General features: G+C 42.4%; 3 protein-coding genes across 6 annotated transcripts in view; all 3 read left to right on the top strand.

Annotated features, from left to right (window-relative positions):
- tesmin (testis expressed metallothionein like protein) overlaps nucleotides 1-6925 on the top strand; it is a 28853-nt gene extending 21928 nt beyond the window's left edge. For all 4 annotated transcript variants that reach the window (XM_085462844.1, XM_085462841.1, XM_085462843.1 and 1 more), the window contains 2 exons: nucleotides 4695-4798; nucleotides 6385-6925. In XM_085462844.1, coding sequence (XP_085318970.1) covers nucleotides 4695-4798; nucleotides 6385-6568 — 288 coding nt within the window. In that variant the 3' untranslated portion in view covers nucleotides 6569-6925. The remainder of the gene's footprint in view (nucleotides 1-4694; nucleotides 4799-6384) is intronic.
- On the top strand, nucleotides 107-2012 carry LOC146705229 (uncharacterized). The gene has a single exon (XM_085462840.1). It carries the CDS (start codon nucleotides 273-275, stop codon nucleotides 1134-1136), a length of 864 nt encoding a protein of 287 aa, XP_085318966.1. The 5' UTR covers nucleotides 107-272; the 3' UTR covers nucleotides 1137-2012.
- A 1935-nt stretch (nucleotides 6926-8860) lies between the features above and the next one.
- Nucleotides 8861-18634, top strand: LOC146705227 (spexin prohormone 2-like). The gene is made up of 5 exons (XM_085465177.1): nucleotides 8861-9011; nucleotides 9616-9690; nucleotides 9778-9826; nucleotides 10319-10396; nucleotides 18324-18634. The coding sequence occupies exons 2-5, from the start codon at nucleotides 9616-9618 to the stop codon at nucleotides 18413-18415; spliced, it is 294 nt and encodes a 97-aa protein (XP_085321303.1). The 5' UTR covers nucleotides 8861-9011; the 3' UTR covers nucleotides 18416-18634.
- Nucleotides 18635-23990: the final 5356 nt, after the last annotated feature.

Genomic DNA, 23990 nt, shown 5'->3' with positions numbered 1-23990 from the left:
CCAGGCAGGGTACATCTCCTTCCCCAATAAACCTTCTACAGACAAACTCTCCTACTTGGGGGGAGGTGATGGCACCCGAAAATGATAAAGTAGATAAGGAGTTTAAGCCATTTGTGTCAAACGGCTTTGTTTCCTTGATAGGAGAAGATCGGCGGACTCCTGTCAGTATTTTGCGAGACACTGGTGCGAAACAGTCGCTCATTCGTGAGGGGGTCTTACCGTTTTCAGCTCAATCCTGTTGTGGGGCGGATGTGTTAGCCTGGGGAGTTAGGATGTGTGTAATACGGGTTCCTTTACACTTGGTGCAGCTTTCGTCTCAGTTTTTGTCTGGTGAGGTTAAGCTTGGGGTGCGACCCCAGTTACCGGTTGCAGGTATTGACATCATCTTGGGAAACGATCTAGCTGGCGGCACAGTTTTTCCGTCGCCAGAAGTAGTCGATATACCACTTACAGATAACAGTGGTTTCGATCGTGCCACATCAAAGGCTGTTCAAACCGTCAGTGTAAAGACATTTAGGCAGAGGAGAGGTGCGAGTGGATCCCAGCAACAGCAGCAGCAGAATAGGAGGCAGCCCAAGGGGACGAGAAGAACAAATATTCAAACCACAAGGGTCGCTGAAGCCACCATGCAATCAGACCCAAGTAGATTCACTTTTCAGGACAGTCAGCAGCAAAATGCTGAAACCAGGCCACCTGCTAGAAAAAGACAAGGACCTCGACGGCATAGGGACCGCAGAAGAGGCCAGCTGATGGTGGCTAATGCTCCATCTCCCACCCTTAAATTTGACACAGACTTTGATTTTGATTCCTCCAACGCGCAATTCATTAAGGAGGCGCTTGAGAAGAAGTTACAGGAGGGGCTGAATCTAAAAGATGGGAATTCTGAGGGAAGGGAAAAGGAGGGGTTGCAGCTGAGTTCAGGGGAGGATAATTTTGGTCCAAAGTGCTACTATGACAAAGCAAAGTTTTTCTTTGACAACATCTCATCTGATAATGGGCTCAGACTGACGTGGGCAGAGGAGCGAAAGCGCAATCTGGAGACTTTTGGTGTCCCTGGGCGGTTCCTGAGGGGCCAAGGATTCAGAGGTGGACGCCAGTGTTTTGGGGGCGGGTGCAGTGCTCGTGCAGGAGGATGAAAATGGCATTGACCACCCAGTCTGTTTCTTTTCTAGAACATTTCTAAAACAGCAACCAGCGCCTCATGCGTTGGTCCTTACTCCTACAGGATTTCAACATTGAGATCCGATATATAAGAGCTTAGAGAATGTTATGGCTGATGCCCTCTCTAGGTCGTAAATCAAACATCTTTGTGTGGGGTTGGATGTTTGATTTTTTTTGGGTGGGGGAAACTGTTATGACCCAGTGATGTGTTTGTTGGTGTTGTGCCTCCCACCGGAGGATGGTGGCGGTATTTTCCCTTTTTTCTCTCCTAGGAGGTGGACACCTGGGCGTGGCTGCTAGGTATCTGGGTGGAGTCTCTACACACCTTCCGACTGGATAATTGATGGACCACCTCCAGTACTTAACGTCCGGATGACAGTCACCTGGGAGTGCTGTTTGGAACCCCGTTGACTCGGTCACAGAGTTGTGTGTTGTGTCATTGTAGTGCAGGCTGGAGTATTCACGTGTACCTCTAGCCTTGCCATGTAAATAATTGTAAATAAGTTAACCAGTGGCGGTCACTTTTTTGTTCCTTTGCTGTATAACTTTCACTGTCGCAGCCTAGTAGGCGTGAGAAGCCGTTTTCTTTTGTTGAACAAGTTTTCTCCTGTTTTTCGTTAGATAGTTAGGTAAGTGACTTGTCTTTTGTTTTGGCTTTTTATTTTGGTGTAGGGAAGACTAGGGATTGTTTTATAGGGAGTTTTGTTTATTGTTTTGGCATTGCTCACTGCTGATGAAAATAAATGGCTGCTTAAATACTTAAAAAAGGTGTCGTTGTTGGGGTTTGTGCGTGGGTGGGAAGTGAGTGGGGCAAACTATTTGTTACGTTTATTTACTTGCCGGGACCAGAACGTAACAACATACATATAGGATCTTGGGGGTGGGCACGATACACGGAGTCCAAAGTACCATCAGGGTGTACACCCCACCCCTGGCATCGTTGCCCACCTCTCAATTTTAAATACACGTAGACATTGAGGGCTAGCAGGAGGGACCATGTGCTTACCTGCTGCTCTCTGGCAGGTAGCTCCAAGCCCTCCTGGGTTTTAAATGCACCTTAGAACACACATGCATCAACACTACAATGAGCGGGTGGAGGGAGGTTTGGAGTCTTCTCTCACCCCCATTCTCTGCGACCTGCTGGAGCGGGGGGGCTAGGAGGAGGAGTTGGCCGTCCGACTGCGGTCTGGAGTGTGGAGCCTTCCTCCTGCTGCAGAGTCGGGGCGGTCTGCCTCCCCCCACCGTAGGGAAAAGGGTAACACCACCTGGGTCTGGGTGCAGTTCCCCCCTCCAGGGGCAAGGGCACCTAGACCCGGTTTGTAGAGTACGCTTGGGGAGTGTGATCATGTGTACAACGTCTCTTTATGTCTGTCTCCACGTTGGTTGAGTGTGGAGTAAGTGCATATGAGAGCATGAGGGTGGGAATGGATGTTTGTATCTGTGTGTGCCTGTATGTCTGTGTCTATATGTCAGGTTGGGTGTCAGGCGCCACCTCTCTGGGGACATCTCAGGCCCTCCAAGGTTTGGAGGCCTATCTCCCCCTACCACCACTTCCCCTGCCAGTGGCGGTCCCCCTCGGACATCGGTGCGTTGGTGGTTCTTTGTGTCCGGGGGTGGGCGTCCAGGTACACACCGGCTCACTCCTTGGCGGCCGCTTATCGGGGCCTGGAGCCTGGGGCTCGCTCGGGCCACTTCGGAGGTGGGGTGCCCCCGGCCTCTCGGCCTGGGGCTCGGTCACTCAGGCGCGGCTGGCTGCCGGCGGAGCTCACGGGCGCGTCACTGCAACTCCCCCTGGCTTCTGCTCCGCGGCTGCTGAGTGAGCCCTCATCTGGGACTCTCCTCAGCTCTTTCTGGGACAGTGGCGCAGCTGCCCCTCTGTTGGTCTTCCTTGGTCTCTTGTGTTCTGGGGGCCTCTGGATGTCTGGAGTTTTGATCTCCTCCATACCTGCTTCATGCCCTGAAGGACGGGGCTGTGGCCCCCCCACACCCTCTAGCAGATTATTACATGAAGGAACCTTTTAAAAAACAAAAAACAAGCGCGTCCATGCTCACAGGTGTACACACGGGTGATCACACCCACAAACTACACCCTTTTTGGCTCCTACCTCAAAGCACACTGTGTTCTGTTGATCTTATGTGCTGCACAATAATGTTTAATATTTAGTATTTACTGTCATATTCCCATATATCATTGTGATGTTGTTTATTCTATTACTCTTGTTCTCTTCTGCTTGCTTTCTTTTTTCTTTCTCAGCAGGTGACCCAGGTGATTGATATATGCATTTTTTTTTCTCTGCCCGTTCTGTTGGTTTTTGTTTTTTGCCCTTCTCCCCCGTCCCTCTTCTCAGCTGTTTCTCTTTCCCTCTTTCTTTCTCCCCTTCTTTCCCCCAGTCAAGTCTGTCCCGTATTCAGTAAGTGAAAATAAAATAAACAATAAAAGGTGAATCAAATGGACCATTACGGCAAGGCTGGGATGGTCAATTTGGTAAAGTAAATCCGTTGGGCATCTTTCTTTGCCTTTAGACAATAATTCTGATGGCAAAAGAGCCAAACGGGACAGGCAAAAAAAAAAAAAAAAAAAAAAAAGACCAGATGAGCATCTTCTCTGTGCATTTACAGAGAAAAAAGGTGCTGCACTTTCCCTCTGTGCAGATGGTGCTGAAAGACAATGCTTCTGCATCTGAGACTTTTGACAAAGTTGCAGAAAAGTACACTCAAGTCATAAACTGACTTGGTCAAGAGTTTGAGAACAGGTTTTGTGACCTTGATCAGCTTGAGCCATGTGTCTCATTCGTTTCCAATCCTTTCATGAATGTGGACACAACATGCATTGCTGAGCAACTAAGTTCTAAGTTGATTTTTGTATGTTACATACATACAAAAATAATGTATGTCACAGTGCATGATTTGTTAAAAATTGTTGTAATTAATAATTAATGATATTCATCTATGTAAAGACACTAATTATGTTAATTATTTTTCACCATAATTATAAAGAATGCAAGTAGGAAACCAGGTAGGAAACAGATAAATATCAATATGCAACGCTTTATTTCTATAAATCTCTGCAAGTATTTACACTTTCAAGTGATCACTTCTACAACATTTTCACTTACCACGATAACACATAATTAAGTTAAATTGAGGAAATTTGGTATTTGAGAAGTGTGTGACAAACTGGTAGCCCTTCATATTAATCAGTACCCAAGAAGTAGCTCTCACTTTCAAAAAGGTTGGTGTGACCCCTGACCTAAGCTGTGCTGAGGTGAGCTTGATCCAGCCACTACCTCTGAACCTTGCACTACCGCTATCAGACTTCTTCACCACCATTGACATTCCATGTACCTGTTTTGGCAGCCCCCACAACTGACTATATTATTTTAATGATATTATGCTGGTTGTATTAATGTCAGTTTGGGTCTTTGCAGATATTTGGCTAAGAATTACATTACCTTTGAAGCATAAGTACGAATACCAGTGATCATGAATCAGCTGTTAAAAAATTCACCTATATTTGTTTGATTTGTGTTTAGGCCAACATCATGTGTACTTCCGGCTGTAAGTGTGTTGGCTGTAGGAACTATGACGCAGGCCCACAAACTGGCTCCAAAGACAAGATTGTCAATGCGAAGGACAAGTGAGTCATGAAAGTATTTCTTTTTGATAAGCCCACACAAGAAAATCATACAGAATTGGTATGATTAGGCAAACATAATCTCAAACCAGGGTGTGAAATAGTGTCATTGTGTCAACACAGAGATACATAGGTGTCTTTTACGGTTAGTGTGTGAACAAATTGGAAGTAACACTCTTTTCACTATGGCCAGTATCAGTGTATCAAAGCATCAACACCAGAGACACCTTATGCATTTCTCAGAGACCAGACAGCAGTTGGTGTCAGTTGTTGCAAACACAGGTGTTGTACCATGCTGCATCACCATGCCTTTTCATCAGAGTTTAGCAATTAGTCTAGTAATCAATAACACAGGACGCTTAGCCACATGAGAACCAAGGATGTTCACTAAAGAGGTAAAGTAAAATTGTCATTTTATATGGGGGAATAACGTATTTTGAATATTGTTTAATGCTAATAAGTTGCTACATTTGGGCTTAGTGTTGGCGACGTTCCTGAACCTGGAGCAAATTCTCATGTGATAACCTCACCAACATGTGTAGCTTTGCTCTTAGGTTCAACACTGCTTCGGGATATCGTGTTGCATATTCACCAGAACTAATACAAAGCGGTATCTGAGTGCACCCCAGTGAAATGGCCCAATGAGGTCCATGCCAATATGCACAAATAGGACCTCCATTAAAGGTAACAGGCACAAAGCGCTTTTTGAATGGCCGGCTGGTTAACCAGCTGACACTACACGCACCATCGCTGCACGTCCACGCCCTGCTCAGGCCAACGGCCTCTACTGCGGCCTGAAAACCATCCAGAAGAGGCTTTGGGGTGTTCCCCTACCCACATCCTGCAGAGCATCATCACTGGTGCCAAGGGGGAGTAGCGGCAGAGCAACCAGATTTTCCAGCACTTTGGTCTGCCGCTCAGCCTGGTCCTGCTTAAATTAGGCTTAAAACTTTGCTTTTTGCTTAAGCATATAGTTGTGACTGGATCAGGTGACCCTGAATCCTCCCTTTGTTATGCTCCAATAGGTGTAGGCTGCTGAGGGATTCCTATGATGCACTGTTTCTTCTCCACTCACCTCTTTTCACCTCTTTTCTCTATGTGTGTATATATATATTATTTGTGCATTTAATCATTACTAATTAGGGTTAAACTCTGGCTCTTTTCAATAGTGGAGCTTTTGATCTATCTCCTTCTGTCCTCCGATCTAATAATCAGAAGGTTGGTGTTCGATCCCCGCCTGCTCCAGACTATATGCCAAATAAGCTTAGGCAAGATACTAACCACAAGGTACTCATTATCCATTTGAGTGTGAATGTTAGATATCAAGCACTTAAATATGTTCTCTCACACTACTGCTGGAGCAGAAAACTTTATGTTAACAAACAGATCAACAACCTAAACAACTCTGTTTAAGTTGTTGATCGCACTAATTCTATGAAAGTGGTACTCATCTACTTACAATTAGAGGTATTTATGGAGTTTTTTTTAAAATATTTCTTGAATTAACAAGCCCATTTATTTATTTATTTATCTTATTAAAAAAAGATACCAGAGTACTCATGTCTGTGAATGTTTGTTTGTGTGCTCAGGTGGCCTGTATCGGTGATAACCCCAGCTGTACTAGAGGGTGTAGGTGACTGTCTTTTTGCTCAGGCTGAGATGGCTGAGAGAGACACTCAGAGCCCTGCCCAGGCTGAGCACATGGTCCTGTGTGAGTTTGGACGCTGTCTTTCTCAGATTGCTAAAACCATGTTTGAGAAAAAGACAAACTAACACTTGTACACTGTAGAGATGGGAAAAACCGATTGCTTGCAACTTCAGAAAAGTAGACTTGGATGATCTTTATCTGTATATTTACAAGTTGTAATCTCTGGTTTCTGGAAGCTTTTACTGGTCAAAGTGAAATTTGAATAACTTTCTGAAATGTTTGTTGTTAATGTAAATTCATGTCACTGTTTCCTTTTCTTATTTTAAGCTTCAGATTTAGCTTTCAGAGTTGTTACATAAGAGACATGTTTATCTTTTTTAATTTGTGTATTCTTGTGTTATTTATGTTGTTGTGAATATAGGGCAATGTTTCTATTTATAAATTAGCCTTGAGATAATAAAGATATTCTTTGATATCTGGTATGTAGTGTGGATTTATTTTCTTACCAGTCTGAATAATCCTGTGTGGATAATGGTGACGAAATCAAAGCCTATTTGTGCTTTAACAATATTTTTGTTCTACATTTTTAACTATAAAATAATTCAGGAACTCTTTAAAAAGACAATTTAAATTAGTGATGGCCCATTTGAAGCTCAGGTGCATGTGTCAAAAAAATCAACACACTGCTTCAGAAACACTGCCGAGGGTTGGTTCGTCTGAACAGTCAAGTGATCAGTGATGTCCAAAACTTCCTGATTCAGTGGTTTATGAGGAATTGAATCATTGGCGGGATGTGTGCTGTGTTTCGATGGTGATTTTGTGTGAGAGACAGTCAACCTAAGCTAAAACACAAAACTCATGAAAGTCTAGAAAATAACATATTCAGGAACCAGACATCATTATCTTACACTTTCAAAAATAAGTCCAGAACAACAACTCTGACCCAGGGTCCATGACGAGGGTAATCAGCAAACTGAACAAATTAGACCTTATCAGATTATTGACTGATCACCACACTAAATTTCCTGGGATCAGCATAGAAATTGTTGTGATCAGCTGTCAAATTCAGCACTGAGACACTCACACTTTGAAGCTGGATTTAAGAAAAAAGTGCTTAAAGTTTGTAGAGGAAGTATAGCACTATTATGTGCTAGTAGCGAGAGTGACATCACCAGGTTGGCTGGTTGCTGCTAATATAACTGCATTAGTTTAAGTTAGCTAACTAGAGAGTACGATGCCGAAGTATAGCAACAATAAAGTCATCTTTATCTCTATGTCTGTCAGGGTTCATGGGTTGTTGACCCAGTGTTTCAGTTTGTTCATATTCACTGTTTATTTTCCATGTGTTTCCTGTCTTACTGTGTTAACCACCTGTCTACGTGTGTTATAACACAGGAAGCAGAACAAGAGATAAGTTAGATTAAGTTAAGCTGTGTACTCACCAGTCTCTTATCATCATCATCATTAGCCTGTGTATTTAAGCCCTCAGTTTCCCTCAGTTCATTGTCTTGTTATCGTCAATCCCACGTGCCAGTTTTCCAGTTGAGTTAGCTCACCCTTCAGCCAGTCAGTCTCATGTTTTGTTCATCCTGCCTTTACATTTAAAAAATGTGCACATCCTTCACCAACCTCTGTTTGGGTCCTCTCTTCTCCACATCCACACCACAACGCCTTACAATGTCTACTTTAAGCCAATCTTCTGAGCTGTTTTCTTTTCCCGATAGCAACTAGATCTGAAAAAGAAAGTGTTACACACATTGAGTCTGCAACACTGTCCAAAGAAATAATCAGCTTGTGTGTAAATAAAGTTTAGGTAGTTGTGGTGGCATATAAAGCCATTCCTTTCAGATGTACATTTACTATAATGTTTTTTTTTGTTTGTAACACTTCAAAGACACCTTGAACCAGTGTCCAGTCGATAGCACGTTCGCCTTCAGTACACCCAACCGAGCCACTGACTTGGACAATCACCGGGTCTGGACATGGTGTCTGCAGAAATGCTGCAGAAATGCTCAAGCACGGCGGACAGCACCTGGTCAACGAAATTGCAAAATTACCTCTTTTCATGTGTCACACACACATGAAAGTCATGAAGTCATGCATGTATAACATTTAAATCTCCAGTTTATTAGAATGTATGAACTGAAAATTAGGGCCATGGACTCAGATAACGAATGACACAATAAATGATAATGAATGACAGAAACTTTTAGGAATAATAATTTCTGATATTAGGAAACATTTCATGAAAATAGCAACAATAAAACAGTAAACATATAAAATATCTGTTACTCACTGGGACAATGTTACACATTCACACACAAACACACCACTTATAGACCTCATTTAACAGATCCACGATTGATGTTCCTCACTGCACCTCACAGTCTTGACGTCAGTCTGTTTTTTAGCTCTTAGTAAACAGGAGTCCTGCCAGGCTTCATGTGGGGCTGGATCGAACGTGTTACTCCTGCTTTTCATTGGAGATATAAGCAGACTGGAATATCTTTCTGACCCACACTCACACATGCTGCAACTGGATTGAATGCTATCGCTACAGCAGATATAGTAAGTGGAAATAAGTGTGTGTGTGTGTGTGTGTGTGTGTGTGTGTGTGTGTGTGTGTGTGTTGTTTTTTTATTAGTTTGGGGGTTTTTTTTGCTTCTTTGGGGGCATCCTATTTAAAGTAGATTCATCAGCTTTTTTAGTATTTTTTTAGTGAAAATGTCATACACACACACACACACACACACACACACATATGTGTGTGTGTGTGTGTGTGTGTATGACATTTTTTCATGCCTTTAACTACTACATTATTTTATATTTGGATTTCAATTAGTTTACTAGTTGCATTGTTTTTGACTAATAGACACAATTATTTTAATCTACTGTGTTACTGATTTGTCACTAATGAATGGATGAATTATATTAAAGTAAAGGCAACAACTTTGTTGACCTATTCTTGGATTTTTGAAAACATTTTATTTACAGATACATGTATATAAAATATGCAACATACATTCAACATGTGCCAATTTCAGCTCTTCGGCATGATAAAGTGATATGAAGCTTAACACACTTTTCTGATTCTTACAATGTTGGCATGTTGATGTACAGGATACAAAATATTGGACAACAAACATTTTTTTTGTTTGCTTTTTATTCCCAGATGACGAAAGTGGCAGTTATCTGGACATGTACTTTAGTCATCTGCCTGTTTGTTGACTACTGTTATGCGCAGAAGGTAAAACTCATAGCCACTCACTTGTTCCACTGATTTTCTGTAACACATATTTTACCAGGAAACATTTGTTGTGTATTTCCCCTTCAGCTGAATATCCACTGGGGCCCTCAGTCCATGATGTACTTGAAGGGCAAACGTGAGTTTAACCACAACACAGACGCTTTTTCTCTCTATATCGGGGATGTCAAACTCATTTTAGTTCTAATTTAAACTTTTTAAAAAACAATCATCCCAACTTTTTAATAATATGTCTCAATTTTCTGCACTCAGTTTACTGTTATTGCATATGCATTACATTTTGTATAATTTTGTAACACAAATCTTCACAATGTATTTTGGAATAATAAAAAGAACATCTTATGATTCAAGCTTGTTGAGATAGGGTTGTTTAAAATAAGTAAATCTGGTTATACATGTCACTTCCTATAATTCTCATTTCGCTTGTGCGCCCCAGAACCATATGTTTATTAAAACATATCAGTAACACACTTGATCTCCCGTAGAAGCTCTTGAGTTCAGCTGTTAGTTGTGTTAGCTTTGACTTTTTTATTTTACAGTACATCTGAGAATCATACATGTAAGAAGATCAGTGTTAGCACAAAGTGTCTTCTCCAATTTTTGTTGTCAGATGGCAGGAGGTTTGTCTCAGAGGACAACAACAGTGTTTTGAAGCAGTGCCTCCTTGGCTGGTATGCAGTGATCCGAGGTACAGTATGGCATGATTTTATCTCATTCTGTTTCTGAAAGACTTATTAACATAGTATCCTTAAGCAAAGTTATTCTAAAGGGATATATAAGGAAGAGATGAGGTAGGTGAAATGGGTACTAAAAAAGAAATGGATTCCTCATACCAACTTGAGAATAACAGAAAAGAAAACCAAAAAGTACAAAAAATAAACAGAGAATAACTTGTTTCCATTCAAAATGGAATAAAATTGCATTCACGTAACCCAACTTTGAAGTGCCTTATCAATGGGCCAAAAAATATCAACAACTCTACCCCCCACCACTCCCCACGCCCAATTTATCTCACGTGCTGGGAAATTCCTGTGTTACAGCAGCCATAAATAGACAGATACATGTATAGATAAGTAAAAAATGAAAAAAAAATCAGGTCTCAGACAGTCATAGTTTAATATGATACAATAAAGAGATTAAATAGAAAATGAAAGATTTTCTGAAATTGTCAGTGGAGTTGAAATAGATGAAAGTGCTCAGCTGCGTGTGCAGTAATTGGTCGCAGGATGGCCTAAATCCATTAATTATCCACATCCATTCACCACAGCCACAGTCATTTGGAGGACCTCTGCCTCAAGTGATGAAGAAATCCAAACAACATGTTGGTTTCAAATTGCAACAGCAAAGACAAGCTCCCTCTGTGCATTCTAACAGTTTAATATTCAAGCCACAGAAACGTTCCTTCACAGGACGATAAAGTCTAAGTCAGCCCTTACTGAATATGACTGAAGAAGTTTTGTAGATCCTACAGAGAGAGTGTAGAGTGTTACTTACCATGTGGTCATGTTCCATGGGATGTTTACATGGGATGTCAGCCATTATAGAAACAAATAAAATACTGAGATTCCCTCCCATTCTTTGTTGTGGTCAAAAAAACAGAGGAAAAAATGTAGCTGTCGATGAAGTCATTAAAAAAAGCAAAAGGCAAAAAACAAACAAAAAAAAAAACCCTCAAGAATGGGAGCTTCAAAACTTCACAGCTTCAAGACTTCAACTTCAAAAGTTTGCCACTCAGCACCAGGTAAAAAAAAAGTGAAGAGCTGAATTACAACTTACTTCCGCAGTCATAATCAATTTTTGGATAATTTAGTTAAATTCAGTTCTTTCTATATAGTGCCAAATCACTGCAGTAGTAACCTCAAAGAAGCAGCCTAAAGATGAAATATCATTCCAAAATACACAACATGTATTTCACTCATGTAGTAGCACCACAGTGCAGTGGTTTACACATTTGGCTGAACAGCAAAAGCTCCAAAGAGGAGATCCAAATCCGGAGAGGATTGTGTCTGGAGGGACATTTTTGTCAGTTCATGTAAGTCTGCCATATCAAATATGGAGCTCTACCCGCTGTGGTGACCCACTGTGAACAGCTGAAGTAGTTTTATTTGTTCATAGGCTGCAGCCTGTAAGCATTCACAGTGAGGACAGTTCCCCCATATTCAGTGTTATGATAAAGTGGACATATTATAATAGTTCTACTATATATGTAAGTTATGCTTTAAGTAATCTTTATGCAGAAAACTGAACCAGAGGACAAGTTTCTGAGAGTTAACAGCTTGCGTGATAGGCAGCTCACAGCTTAATAGTAGTCGTAGTAAGCAAGTCTCAGCTTCAACTGTGAAAGGAAGCCTTCGAGCTGTAGGTTTGACAGGATGAGATGCAGCAAGAAAGCCATTACTAAGACATCAGAATAAGACAAAGAGGCTTCTCTGGGCCATGAAACACCATCATTGGACTACTGAAGACTGGAAGATATTATGGACTAGAATCCATTTTGGTCTATAAACTGATCGTCGAATGAGGAGTTCTTTTGGTATGGTGATCCATCCAGTGAGTCTGTGAGGGCTTGTGGTCAGTGAGCTTCTCTCTTTTGCTCTTCTGTGCTTCTCTCTTTTTATGTTTCGTTAGTAGAGCTAAATCTGTCGTGGACTTCTGATAGCCTAGTGGAAGAAAATTGAGTGGGTTATAGGATCAATTTAGATAAACGTGTTCATTCCCTGGACCTCTGACTGTAGTTACTGTCAATGGTGCTCATCAAAAGCTGGAATAATCCTACTGATATTACTGACTATTGCTATATGCTACTATTTTTGAGTATTCATGTGCATCTGCGTGTATGGATGTCTGTGTGTTTGTGCATTTGTATGTCAAAAAATATGTGCCCCGGTGTCTGTCACATGTGGAAAAAGCTACTCACAGACATAACATCATGTACTGCTATTTACATGACCAGTGATATTTATTTTGACTCTTTTTCTTCAACTGGTCTTTCTGAGTTAACTGCAGTTATTACTGTTAGCTCCATAAATATTTGGATACAGGCAACTTTTTTATCATTTTGGTTCTGTACATTACCACAATTAATTCTAAATGAAACAACCAAGATGCAGTTGAAGTGCAAACTTTTTGCTTTAATTCAGTGGGCTGAACAAAAAGATTGCATAATAACGTGAGGTACTAAAGGATTTTTAAGACAATCCCTTTATTTCAGGGGCTCAAAAGTAATTGGACAAATTAAATAACTGACAATAAAATGTTAATTTCTAATACTTAGTTGAAAGTCCTTCACTGGCAATGACAGCCTGAAGTCCTGAAATCATGGACATCACCAGATGCTGGGTTTCCTCCTTTTCAACTGCAGCAGCTTTCAGTTGCTCTTTCTTTGTGGGCCTTTCTGTCTGAAGTTTAGTCTTGAACAAGTGAAATGCTCAAATGGGTTAAGATCAGGTGACTGACTTGGCCATTCAAGAATATTCCACTTCTTTGCTTTAATAAACTCCTGGGTTGCTTTGGCTGTAGGTTTTGGTTCATTGTCCATCTGCATTATGAAACCCAATCAATTTGACTGCATTTAGCTGGATTTGAGCAGACAGTATGTCTCTGAACACCTCCGAATTCATTCAGCCACTTCTGTCCTGTGTCACATCATCAATAAACACGAGTGTCCTAGAGCAACTGACAGCCATACACGCTCAAACCATCAGGCTGCCTCTGCCATGTTTTACAGATGATGTAGTTCTCTTTGGATCATGAGCTGTTCCACGCCTTCTCCAAACTTTTTTCTTGCCATCATTCTGGTAGAGGCTGATCTTGGTTTCATGTGTACCAAGAATGTTTTTTCCAGAACTGGCTTTATTAGATGTTTTTTGTTTGTTTGTTTTTTAGCAAAGTCGAATATAGCCTTTCTGTTCTTGAGGCTTATGAGTGGCTTGCACCTTGCAGTGAACTCTCTGTATTTACCTTCATGCAGTCTTCTCTTTATGGTAGACTTGGATATTGATACGCCGACCTCCTGGAGAGTGTTGATCATTTGGTTGGCTGTTGTGAAGAGATTTCTCTTCAAAATTGGAACAAATGAAAATGAATTGAACTGAAATGATGAGATACAGTGGGGCAAAAAAGTATTTAGTCAGCCACCGATTGTACAAGTTCCCCCACTTAAAATGATGACAGAGGTCAGTAATTTGCACCAGAGGTACACTTCAACTGTGAGAGACAGAATGTGAAAAAAAAATCCATGAATCCACATGGTAGGATTTGTAAAGAATTTATTCGTAAATCAGGGTGGAAAATAAGTATTTGGTCACCTCAAACAAGGAAAATCTCTGGCTCTCACAGACCTGTAACGTCCTCTGTAAGAAGCTTTTCTGTCCCCCACTCGTTACCTGTATGAATGGCACCTGTTTGAACTCATCATCTGTATAAAAGACACCTGTCCACAGCCTCAAACAGTCAGACTCCAAACTCCGCCATGGCCAAGACCAAAGAGCTTTCGAAGGACACCAGGAAAAGTATTGTAGACCTGCACCAGACTGGGAAGAGTGAATCTACAATAGGCAAGCAGCTTGGTGTGAAAAAATCAACTGTGGGAGCAATCATCAGAAAATGGAAGACATACAAGACCACTGATAATCTCCCTCGATCTGGGGCTCCACGCAAGATCTCATCCCGTGGGGTCAAAATGATCATGAGAACGGTGAGCAAAGATCCCAGAACCACACGGGGGGACCTGGTGAATGACCTGCAGAGAGCTGGGACCAAAGTAACAAAGGTCACCATCAGTAACACACTACAACGGCAGGGAATCAAATCCCGCAGTGCCAGACGTGTTCCGCTGCTGAAGCCAGTGCATGTCCAGGCCCGTCTGAAGTTTGCCAGAGAGCACATGGATGATACAGCAGAGGATTGGGAGAATGTCATGTGGTCAGATGAAACCAAAGTAGAACTTTTTGGTATAAACTCAACTCGTCGTGTTTGGAGGAAGAAGAATACTGAGTTGCATCCCAAGAACACCATACCTACTGTGAAGCATGGGGGTGGAAACATCATGCTATGGGGCTGTTTTTCTGCCAAGGGGACAGGACGACTGATCCGTGTTAAGGACAGAATGAATGGGGCCATGTATCGTGAGATTTTGAGCCAAAACCTCCTTCCATCAGTGAGAACTTTGAAGATGAAACGAGGCTGGGTCTTCCAACATGACAATGATCCAAAACACACCGCCCGGGCAACAAAGGAGTGGCTCCGTAAGAAGCATTTGAAAGTCCTGGAGTGGCCTAGCCAGTCTCCAGACCTCAACCCCATAGAAAATCTGTGGCGGGAGTTGAAAGTCCGTGTTGCTCGGCGACAGCCCCAAAACATCACTGCTCTCGAGAAGATCTGCATGGAGGAATGGGCCAAAATACCAGCTACTGTGTGTGCAAACCTGGTAAAGACCTATAGTAAACGTTTGACCTCTGTTATTGCCAACAAAGCTTATGTTACAAAGTATTGAGTTGTATTTTTGTTATTGACCAAATACTTATTTTCCACCCTAATTTACGAATAAATTCTTTACAAATCCTACCATGTGGATTCATGGATTTTTCTTTCACATTCTGTCTCTCACAGTTGAAGTGTACCTCTGGTGCAAATTACTGACCTCTGTCATCATTTTAAGTGGGGGAACTTGCACAATCGGTGGCTGACTAAATACTTTTTTGCCCCACTGTATTCTAACCAGCAGCTCTGTGTCAGCTAGCTTTAGTAAGTATATCATGTTTAACACATTTTGCAACAAACACTCCATACTGTCTTATCCGGCAAGATCATATATACCTTTTAAACAGTGGTATGCCGGCGTCATTGGCATCCATCCATTGCTCTTAGACTCTCCATTACATTCTTTTACAGTATTTAGCTCAATGGTTGATCGTCCCAGTTCCTGTGAAATCATATTTTCCTGGGCACTGAAACTGACCAGGAACCTGCTGGAAAACTGGAAAGACAATATTTATTGCTTACACTACTATCAGACTCAAAAGAGGCAAGCTGAGCTACTCTCTATAGTTCTGCTGTATTCGGTTTGCTGTCCATAACTCGGCAAGCACGTTATTGTCAGTACACTGTAAAGCATTCTCCTGTCAAATTATCCTTCTCAGTTTGCAGCATTTAATGGCCTCAAGTTCCAGTTAAATAAACTGTAGTTGGCATTACTGTGTGTAGGTTTCCCCTGGCTAATATATGCTCCCTCCCTCCTTGAACCCAAACCAAACTGCTCCTAACAATACTCAGAATGTTAATGGTTTGACTCCCTGCTCCTCCACTCTGGTAAGAGTCCTTGAGCAAAAGAATCCCAAATTACTCTCTAAACATCCGTCATTGTGTGTGATAAGTAAAACAGGTTGCACACACAAGTAAATTTTGTGCTTGCAACCATTAATGGTAGAAATCATTCCACACATGTAGGCCAGGTGAATCATCTTTCGTTACAGTGTTCAGTGTCCTGAAATCTATATACAATCTTCTGCTGCTGACCTTTTGTCTCACAAGGCCCATGGGTATAAATCAAGGATTACGATTCTCTCTAATGGCTTTCACCAGCATACCTGCAGGGCATTTCAATCCATCATCCATCATTATGATGTATGAAAATTATGCAGTTTCTATATTACTTAAAATCAGGTGTGTTGGTTATTTTGCTCTCCTCTTCTTACAGCTTCTGGTTCTCACATGTAGTAACATCTAAATGAGAAATTCCGTCTCGAGTTATGGAAGTCGTGTACATCAGGCTCATGCACACAGCACTACAGAGAGGTGATCGGGATGTGGTTTAAAAAATGCGTAGAGACTCTGACATTCATTACCCGATTATTGTTGTGGCCACTTCCACGTTGCTAGTCTCTGGCAATTCTTTAACCATGGTCTGATGCGTTCCTCCTCCTGAGGCCCACAGCTCCAGATTGGTATCTTAATTTCAGAGAACTTGAATTGCATATTGACTGGCAAGATATACATAGTTCACTGATCCACCTACCTATACCTGTGCTGAGGCTAGAGGCAAAGAGATGACGGCCATGACAGCCAGAACACAGGCTTCCAAAGCATCAGCATCAATATGGATTGGCTGTGGCTCAGGTCATTTGATCTGGATGCCAAATATCCTTGTCAAGAAACTAAGCCCAAGTTGCTCTCCGATGCATCCATGGAAGTGTGAATGCTAGATAGAAAGTACTTGTGTAGAAAAAGGATAGAAAAAAAGTGCTTAGATGAACGGGTATGACTGAGGCAAGTTGTATAAAGCACTCTCAGTGCCCAGGTAGAATTTAAAAGTGATGTGTAAGAACCAGTCCATTTACCAGTATCAGTGTCCATTTTATTTATAAAACATATTTCATTACAATGGGCTTATAATTTACTGTAAAAAAAAGAAAAAGAACAGTGTGTAGGTCCCTGTGACAGACAGGTGACCTGTCCAAGGTGTACCTCCCTTACACCCCCATGGCAGCTGGGATAGACTTCAGTCCCCCACAACCCTGAAATGTATTAGTGATAGAAATGTGATGGATGGTGGAAGGTCTACAATGTCTTATAGCAAAAACAACAAAACAAAATGTCATAAAGAGTCAACCTTGAAGTTAAAGCACAAACATACAAACTCTCACACCTGTGCATGCACGCACACAGACACACCTGCACACACTGGGTCACTGTAGCAGGTCTTCTGCTAATCAGCAGGTTGTTGGTTTGGTCCAGTCTGCAGGCCAAACATCTTTGGACAAAATACAAACCCCACGTTGTTCTCCGATCTTGGAGTATGAATGTATGTGAATGTTAGATAGAAAGAGCACAGAAAAAACACTTGTATGAATGGGTGTGAATAAGGCAAGTTGTATAAAAGTGCTCTGAGTGCTCAGGTAGAGTAGAAAAGCACTATATAAGAATCAGTCCATTTATACACACAGACAGTAGCCTAAATGTAAACCCGTGAAAATAAAGGTTTTTAAGTTTGGGTTGTTTTTTCTTCAGTCTAGACGCAGCTCTTTCCTGTTTGAAGAGAGCAGCACAACCTGAAAAGGGCATCCATAGAGGCAGTGACACCATTTGTCCTCCAGAGGCTGTGTGCAAAGTTCAAACTCTTTATGAAATATCACACCCACGGTTGCTGGTGCAGGGAATCTGAAGGCCAGGCTACCATGAGACAAAAACCTACAGGGCCTTTCTAAACTTATCCAGAGTAACCTGAAAACAAATAGTTTCATTATGGCAACTCCCATGATTGTGGCTTTTTATTTCTGGACTGAGAAACTAAGAACATTGAAACAGAAGTCTTAATGTGAACGGTAATAATTTACTGTACTCAGAAGCAGTAATAAGTTCATTTATTCCAATGAATTTCTATCATTATGCAACACATTTTACACACTTCAGAAACTGTTACTGTAGAGGTATAAAAAAGCTGATTTAAACGACTTACACTTCAAGTTGGTTTATAATCAAATGTACTGTAAAAAGTTTCATTGTTGCTATATTCTTGAAAAAGAGTGTACTGATGTGCATAAATATAATAAAGTCTGGTTGACATGGCAGTTTAAACACCTCCCTTTTTGTGTGTGCTTGCATGTGTGTGTACGTAGGCATCCAGAAACTGCAGTCGCTGGACTTCAAAAGACCCAGTCACATTCTGAGCTCAGAGAAAGTCCTCATACACTACCTCCAGAAGAGATGAGACACACCAGCTCGGACTGTGTACACGCAATCCAAACTGACAGTTCATCGAGAAAAAGGCCTAAAAACCATTTCACTTCAGTGGATACACAGTGACGTGGTACTACAACAAGAATCTAGCATGCCAGCTCTGGTAAAGCCAGTGAATTATTAGATAATTATGTGTATATTTGAATTGTTCATGCATGATAGCTTTCTATAGATGCATAGATATAGATAAATACAGATAATGCTTGAAATAAAGCTGTTTGTGTAAATATCATGGCTGCAGTTTATCATTTTGCCCAGAAGAGGCCAGCAACATATTGTAGGAAAACTAAAGGCCGTCATCTAAGGATCATCAATGAATATCTATTATGTATTTCCAGAAATTATTTAGTGTTCGAAGAAAACATTCCTATAAAAAAGGAAGCAATGAAACATTATGGAAATACCTCAGTAGACATCAGAATCAGAATCAGAATACTTTATTAATCCCTAGGGAAATTATGTGGGTTACGGTTGCTCCAGTACAGTAACACTAATAGAAACAAAAACAAAAACAGACTAGACTATTAGCAATGCAATATGTTAAGATATAAGGAATACCACAATATATACAATATATACAAATCACCAAATAATGAATATCCAGGGTTGGCAGATGTAGTTATGAATAAATATAACCACATCTGCCATAGACAGCAACATTAATAAGTAAGAAAGAGCGTGTGCAAAAAGATGTAACTATAGCAGTGTTTACGGAGTATTAGATTGTGTTGTACAGGGAGATGGCCACAGGCAGGAATGATTTCCTTTGTCGTTCAGTGGTGCTTTTTGGTAATCTCAGTCTCTCACTGAACGTGCTCCTGTGGCTAGTCAGCATGTTATGCAGTGGGTGGGACGTATTGTCCAACTTTGTGTTATCTTGGACAACATTTGCCTCTCTGACACCACCCTAAGAGAGTCCAGCTCCATCCCCAAAACGTTACTGGCCTTGCGGATCAGTTTATTGAGTCTGTTGGCATCAGCAACCCTTAACCTGCTTCCCCAGCATGCAACAGCATAGAGGACAGCACTGACCACAACAGACTCATGGAAAATCCTGACCATTGTCCGACAGATGTTGAAGGACCTCAGCCACCTCAGAAAATAGAGTGGACTCTGGCCCTTCCTGTAAAGTGCAGTAGTGTTTTTAACCCAGTCCAGTTTATTGTCTATGTGTACTCCAAGGTATTTATAGTCCTCCACAATGTCCACGTTGTGGAGGATTATAAATACTAAATATTGAAACGGGGTCAAGGTTTTCCTGGTCGTCCTACAATCCACAATCAATTCCTTGATCTTTGCCACGTTGAGCTGCAGATAATTCTGCTCGCACCACGTGACAAAGGACTCACCCAGCTTATCACCCAGGAGGGTCGGCCTGATGGTGTTGAATGCACTGGAAAAGTCAAAAAACATGACCCTAACAGTGCTCGCCAACTGGTCCAGATGGGTGTAGACACGATTGAGCAGGTAGATGATGGCGTCCTTAGTTCCTAGATGGGGCTGGTAAGCAAATTGAAGGGGATCCTGATGTGGTCTTACTATGGGTCGGAGCTAGTCCAGGATGAGTCTTTCCAGGGTCTTCATGATGTAATGATGACAGGATGACAGGCCTGTAATCCTGGGGGCCACTGGGACATGGCAACTGTCAGGGTTCCTGGGTCGTTGACCCAGTGATTTCAGTTTGTTCATGTTCAGTTTGGTTCGCCACATTAATGTTCTCACTTCCTGTTTTTTCCCGTGTCAGCTTGTCTCCCGTGTCATTAGTCAGATTATGTTCAGCCCTGTACTCACCTGTTTCCAATCATTGTCATCATTCACCTGTGTATTTAAGTTCCTCGGTTTCACCAGTTCTCTGTCGTGTCATTGATGTTGATGTTCATGTCGTCCCTCCGTCTGTATGTTCAGTTAGTCAGCCAGCCATTCTTTCAGCCAGCCAGTCACTCCATTGGTCCTGCTTTGTTCACTCACCCTCCAATAAATCCTCTTCATTTCTGCACCGTGAGTCCAGCGTTTGGGTCATCTCTTCCACGCCTCCACACACAACCTCTGACAGAATGACACGACCCGTGCCAAGAAGACACGCTGTAGACCCAGCGGACTCGGACCTCTACGAGCGGCAGGAGGTAGCACTCTCCTTGTGGGCGGAAAAGCTCAAGGAGAGACAGCGGCTCTTCGCAGAGCGAGAGCACGTCTTCGAGGGCACTCGCTTGGCTCTGGGCGGGCCTTGGAGACGCCGCGTTCCCCCACCTGCTGCCTCACCTGCACCGGAGCATTTGCCGCGGAGAGTGGACGTTTCACGCCGCGTTTCGGCCGCTCCCTCTCTCGCCGCTCCGCTCCTCGCTCACACACCTGCCGCCTCATTCGCCGGACCGCCACCATCGCCACGGCACAACGGCTACGCCTCCCACCTCGGCTCAACGGAGGCTACCGCGCCAGAGGCTCAGCTGTTTATCCCGGCCGCTTCCTCTTCCCGGAGAAAGCGGCGCACACGCCGCCATAAAATGGACTATTTTCAGCAATTCCCCGTGGTGAGTTCCAGCGACTGTTTTCCACCCTCATTTGACTCTCCACTTCAAACCAACAGTAAACCCATCTCTGATTCATGGGACGTTTCCCTCCTAGAGGATGAAGTGGACTGGGAGGATTTTTTCTGCTCCGCTCCCCCAAAGACTGTTCAGTCAAAAACTGTAAATAGTGGTGGCAGAAGGACCAGAATAAATCCCAATAGACCTGTCAGTATCACTCACCCAGTCATCATTTCCACTCCTATCAGTCAGCTGACACCCACACCTGTGCCTGCTCCCAGGATGAGGGCAGCTGTGACCTCGTATACCTCCACACTCACTTCTGTTCCTCGGGTGGGGGTGACTGGTGTCCAGCCACCTCCCGTGCCTGTCCCAGCACCTAGGCTGAGGGCGGCCAGAACCCAGCCTGACCCCCCTAGAGGCGAGGCAGAGCTAACCGGTCCACCTGCTACTTCACCACTTCATCCACCTCCTGACCCAGCCTTTCACGCCCTCGCACTATCCCTAGTTAAATTAGCTGAACTGTCCCCTGCCCAGGCACCAGCCTTACGAGCCCAAGCCGTAATTTTATCTCCGTCACTAGCTCAATCTGTAGCTCAGTCTCCACCTGTCCTCCAGTCACCTGTAGCCCAGTCTCCACCTGTCCTCCAGTCACCTGTAGTCCAGTTTGGTTCGCCACATTAATGTTCTCACTTCCTGTTTTTTCCCGTGTCAGCTTGTCTCCCGTGTCATTAGTCAGATTATGTTCAGCCCTGTACTCACCTGTTTCCAATCATTGTCATTATTCACCTGTGTATTTAAGTTCCTCGGTTTCACCAGTTCTCTGTCGTGTCATTGATGTTGATGTTCATGTCGTCCCTCCGTCTGTATGTTCAGTTAGTCAGCCAGCCATTCTTTCAGCCAGCCAGTCACTCCATTGGTCCTGCTTTGTTCACTCACCCTCCAATAAATCCTCTTCATTTCTGCACCGTGAGTCCAGCGTTTGGGTCATCTCTTCCACGCCTCCACACACAACCTCTGACAGCAACTTTGGTACAGGGACGACGCATTAGTGGAAAATTGTGCATAAAGTGAAAATAATTGTTCTACAGAAAAATGTTCCCAATCAGTATTAAATGGGATAATATTACTGCTTCATACTTTGAGTTCATTTGAAATAATTTGAATTCTGTTTAATGTCAAGCTTAATATATATAAATCATATGTTTACAGTGGCCCCATATCACCGAAAAAAAAAACTGTTGTCATGTTGACAGAGCTGCCTTCCCTTCTTCATCATCCTCACAGTTTTTCTTGCTGATGTACCGGGTGGGCCATTTATATGGATACACCGTAATAACATGGGAATGGTTGGTGATATTAAAGTCCTGTTTGTGGCACATTAGTATATGTGAGGGGGCAAACTCCTCAAACATCTTGAGGAGTTTGCCCCCTCACATATACACATAAAATGTGTTCAATGTGCTGCCCATTGTGTTGGATTGTCAATGCCACCCTCTTCTCCCACTCTTCACACACTGATAGCAACACCGCAGGAGAAATGGTAAATGGCCTGTATTTATATAGCGCTTTACTAGTCCCTAAGGACCCCAAAGCGCTTTACATATCCAGTCATCCACCCATTCACACACACATTCACACACTGAGAAATGCCAGCACAGACATCCAGAATCCGTAGTTTCAGGTGCTGCACCATTTCTCCTGCGGTGTTGCTATCAGTGTGTGAAGAGTGGGAGAAGAGTGTTGCATTGACAATCCAACACAATGGGCAGCACATTGAACACATTTTATAAGTGGTCACCAGATATCAACACAATTTCGATCCGCTCCTCACGTGTTAACCTCTTCGACATGTCAATGGCTGTGAACAAAGAGAAACTTGTAAATAACTCGTGAAAGAATAAAGTTACATTGAAACCAAGCACATCATTGTTTTTCTTGTGACATTACCAATAAGTTTGATGTGTCACATGGCCCTCTTCCTATTGAAAAAACAAAAGTTGTATCCAAGATGGCCGACTTCTAAATGGCCACCATGGTCACCACCCATCTTGAGGAGTTTGCCCCCTCACATATACTAATGTGCCACAAACAGGACTTTAATATCACCAACCATTCCCATGTTATTACGGTGTATCCATATAAATGGCCCGCCCTGTACTAAAGGGGTTATTGATAACTTTTTCACACTCCACCTTTTCTACATCAACCATATTCACCAAGACAAAACTCACCTGTTACAACAGTGGTTCTTAACCTGGGTTCGATCGAACCCTAGGGGTTCGGTGAGTCGGTCTCAGGGGTTCGGCAGAGCCTCCACCACGGCTCATTTTGTGCACCAGTAAAAAACATATCTATGTCTTGAATTTGAAAAAAATCATATTTTATTTTTCACTAAAGAGGGGTTCAGTGAATGCGCATATGCAACTGGCGGGGTTCGGTACCTCCAACAAGGTTAAGAACCACTGTGTTACAATGATAAATCACCGAAGCTCATCAGCTGCTGGTCTCCACTCAGTTTGCCATCACAGACCAGAGGTTTATCCACAGCACACATGCCATCAGAAACAACTGCTGGTCTCTGTGGGAGTTTTTAATATCACAATGGGGATTGTCTTATCTAGATAATTATAGCAACTAATTTTGAACACGTAACCTGTTCTATATCAGACCAGCCTCATTTTCACAAATTCCTTTTCGAGTGACACATGAAGTGCAATATAGATTATTATTGATGTAATCATTTTTATACCCGCAGCCTGTTAGAAAATATGGTATATCAATTGAGGGAAGCCAAGTCTGGTTTACACTCCTGGTGATGCAGATAAGATAGATTACAAGATTACGTTATTTATCACAAATAAAACAGATAAATGTCTCAGCAGGTAGAGCATCTATTAATCAGAATGGTTCAATCACTGGTTGCTTCAGTCTTTTAAAAGAAGCTGTACCATTAATTAATTCTTAGATTGATCATAATTTCAGATTTATCTCTTTTAATGGACTATGTACCAGTGGTCT

This window comes from Copadichromis virginalis, linkage group LG7 (genome assembly GCF_057382275.1).
Source record: "Copadichromis virginalis isolate Kocher_CV1m ecotype Utaka linkage group LG7, C_Virginalis_male_GT1.1, whole genome shotgun sequence".
Lineage (NCBI taxonomy): Eukaryota > Metazoa > Chordata > Actinopteri > Cichliformes > Cichlidae > Copadichromis > Copadichromis virginalis.
Note: the sequence above shows the minus strand (reverse complement) of the source record. Positions and strands in the feature narration are given on the sequence as shown.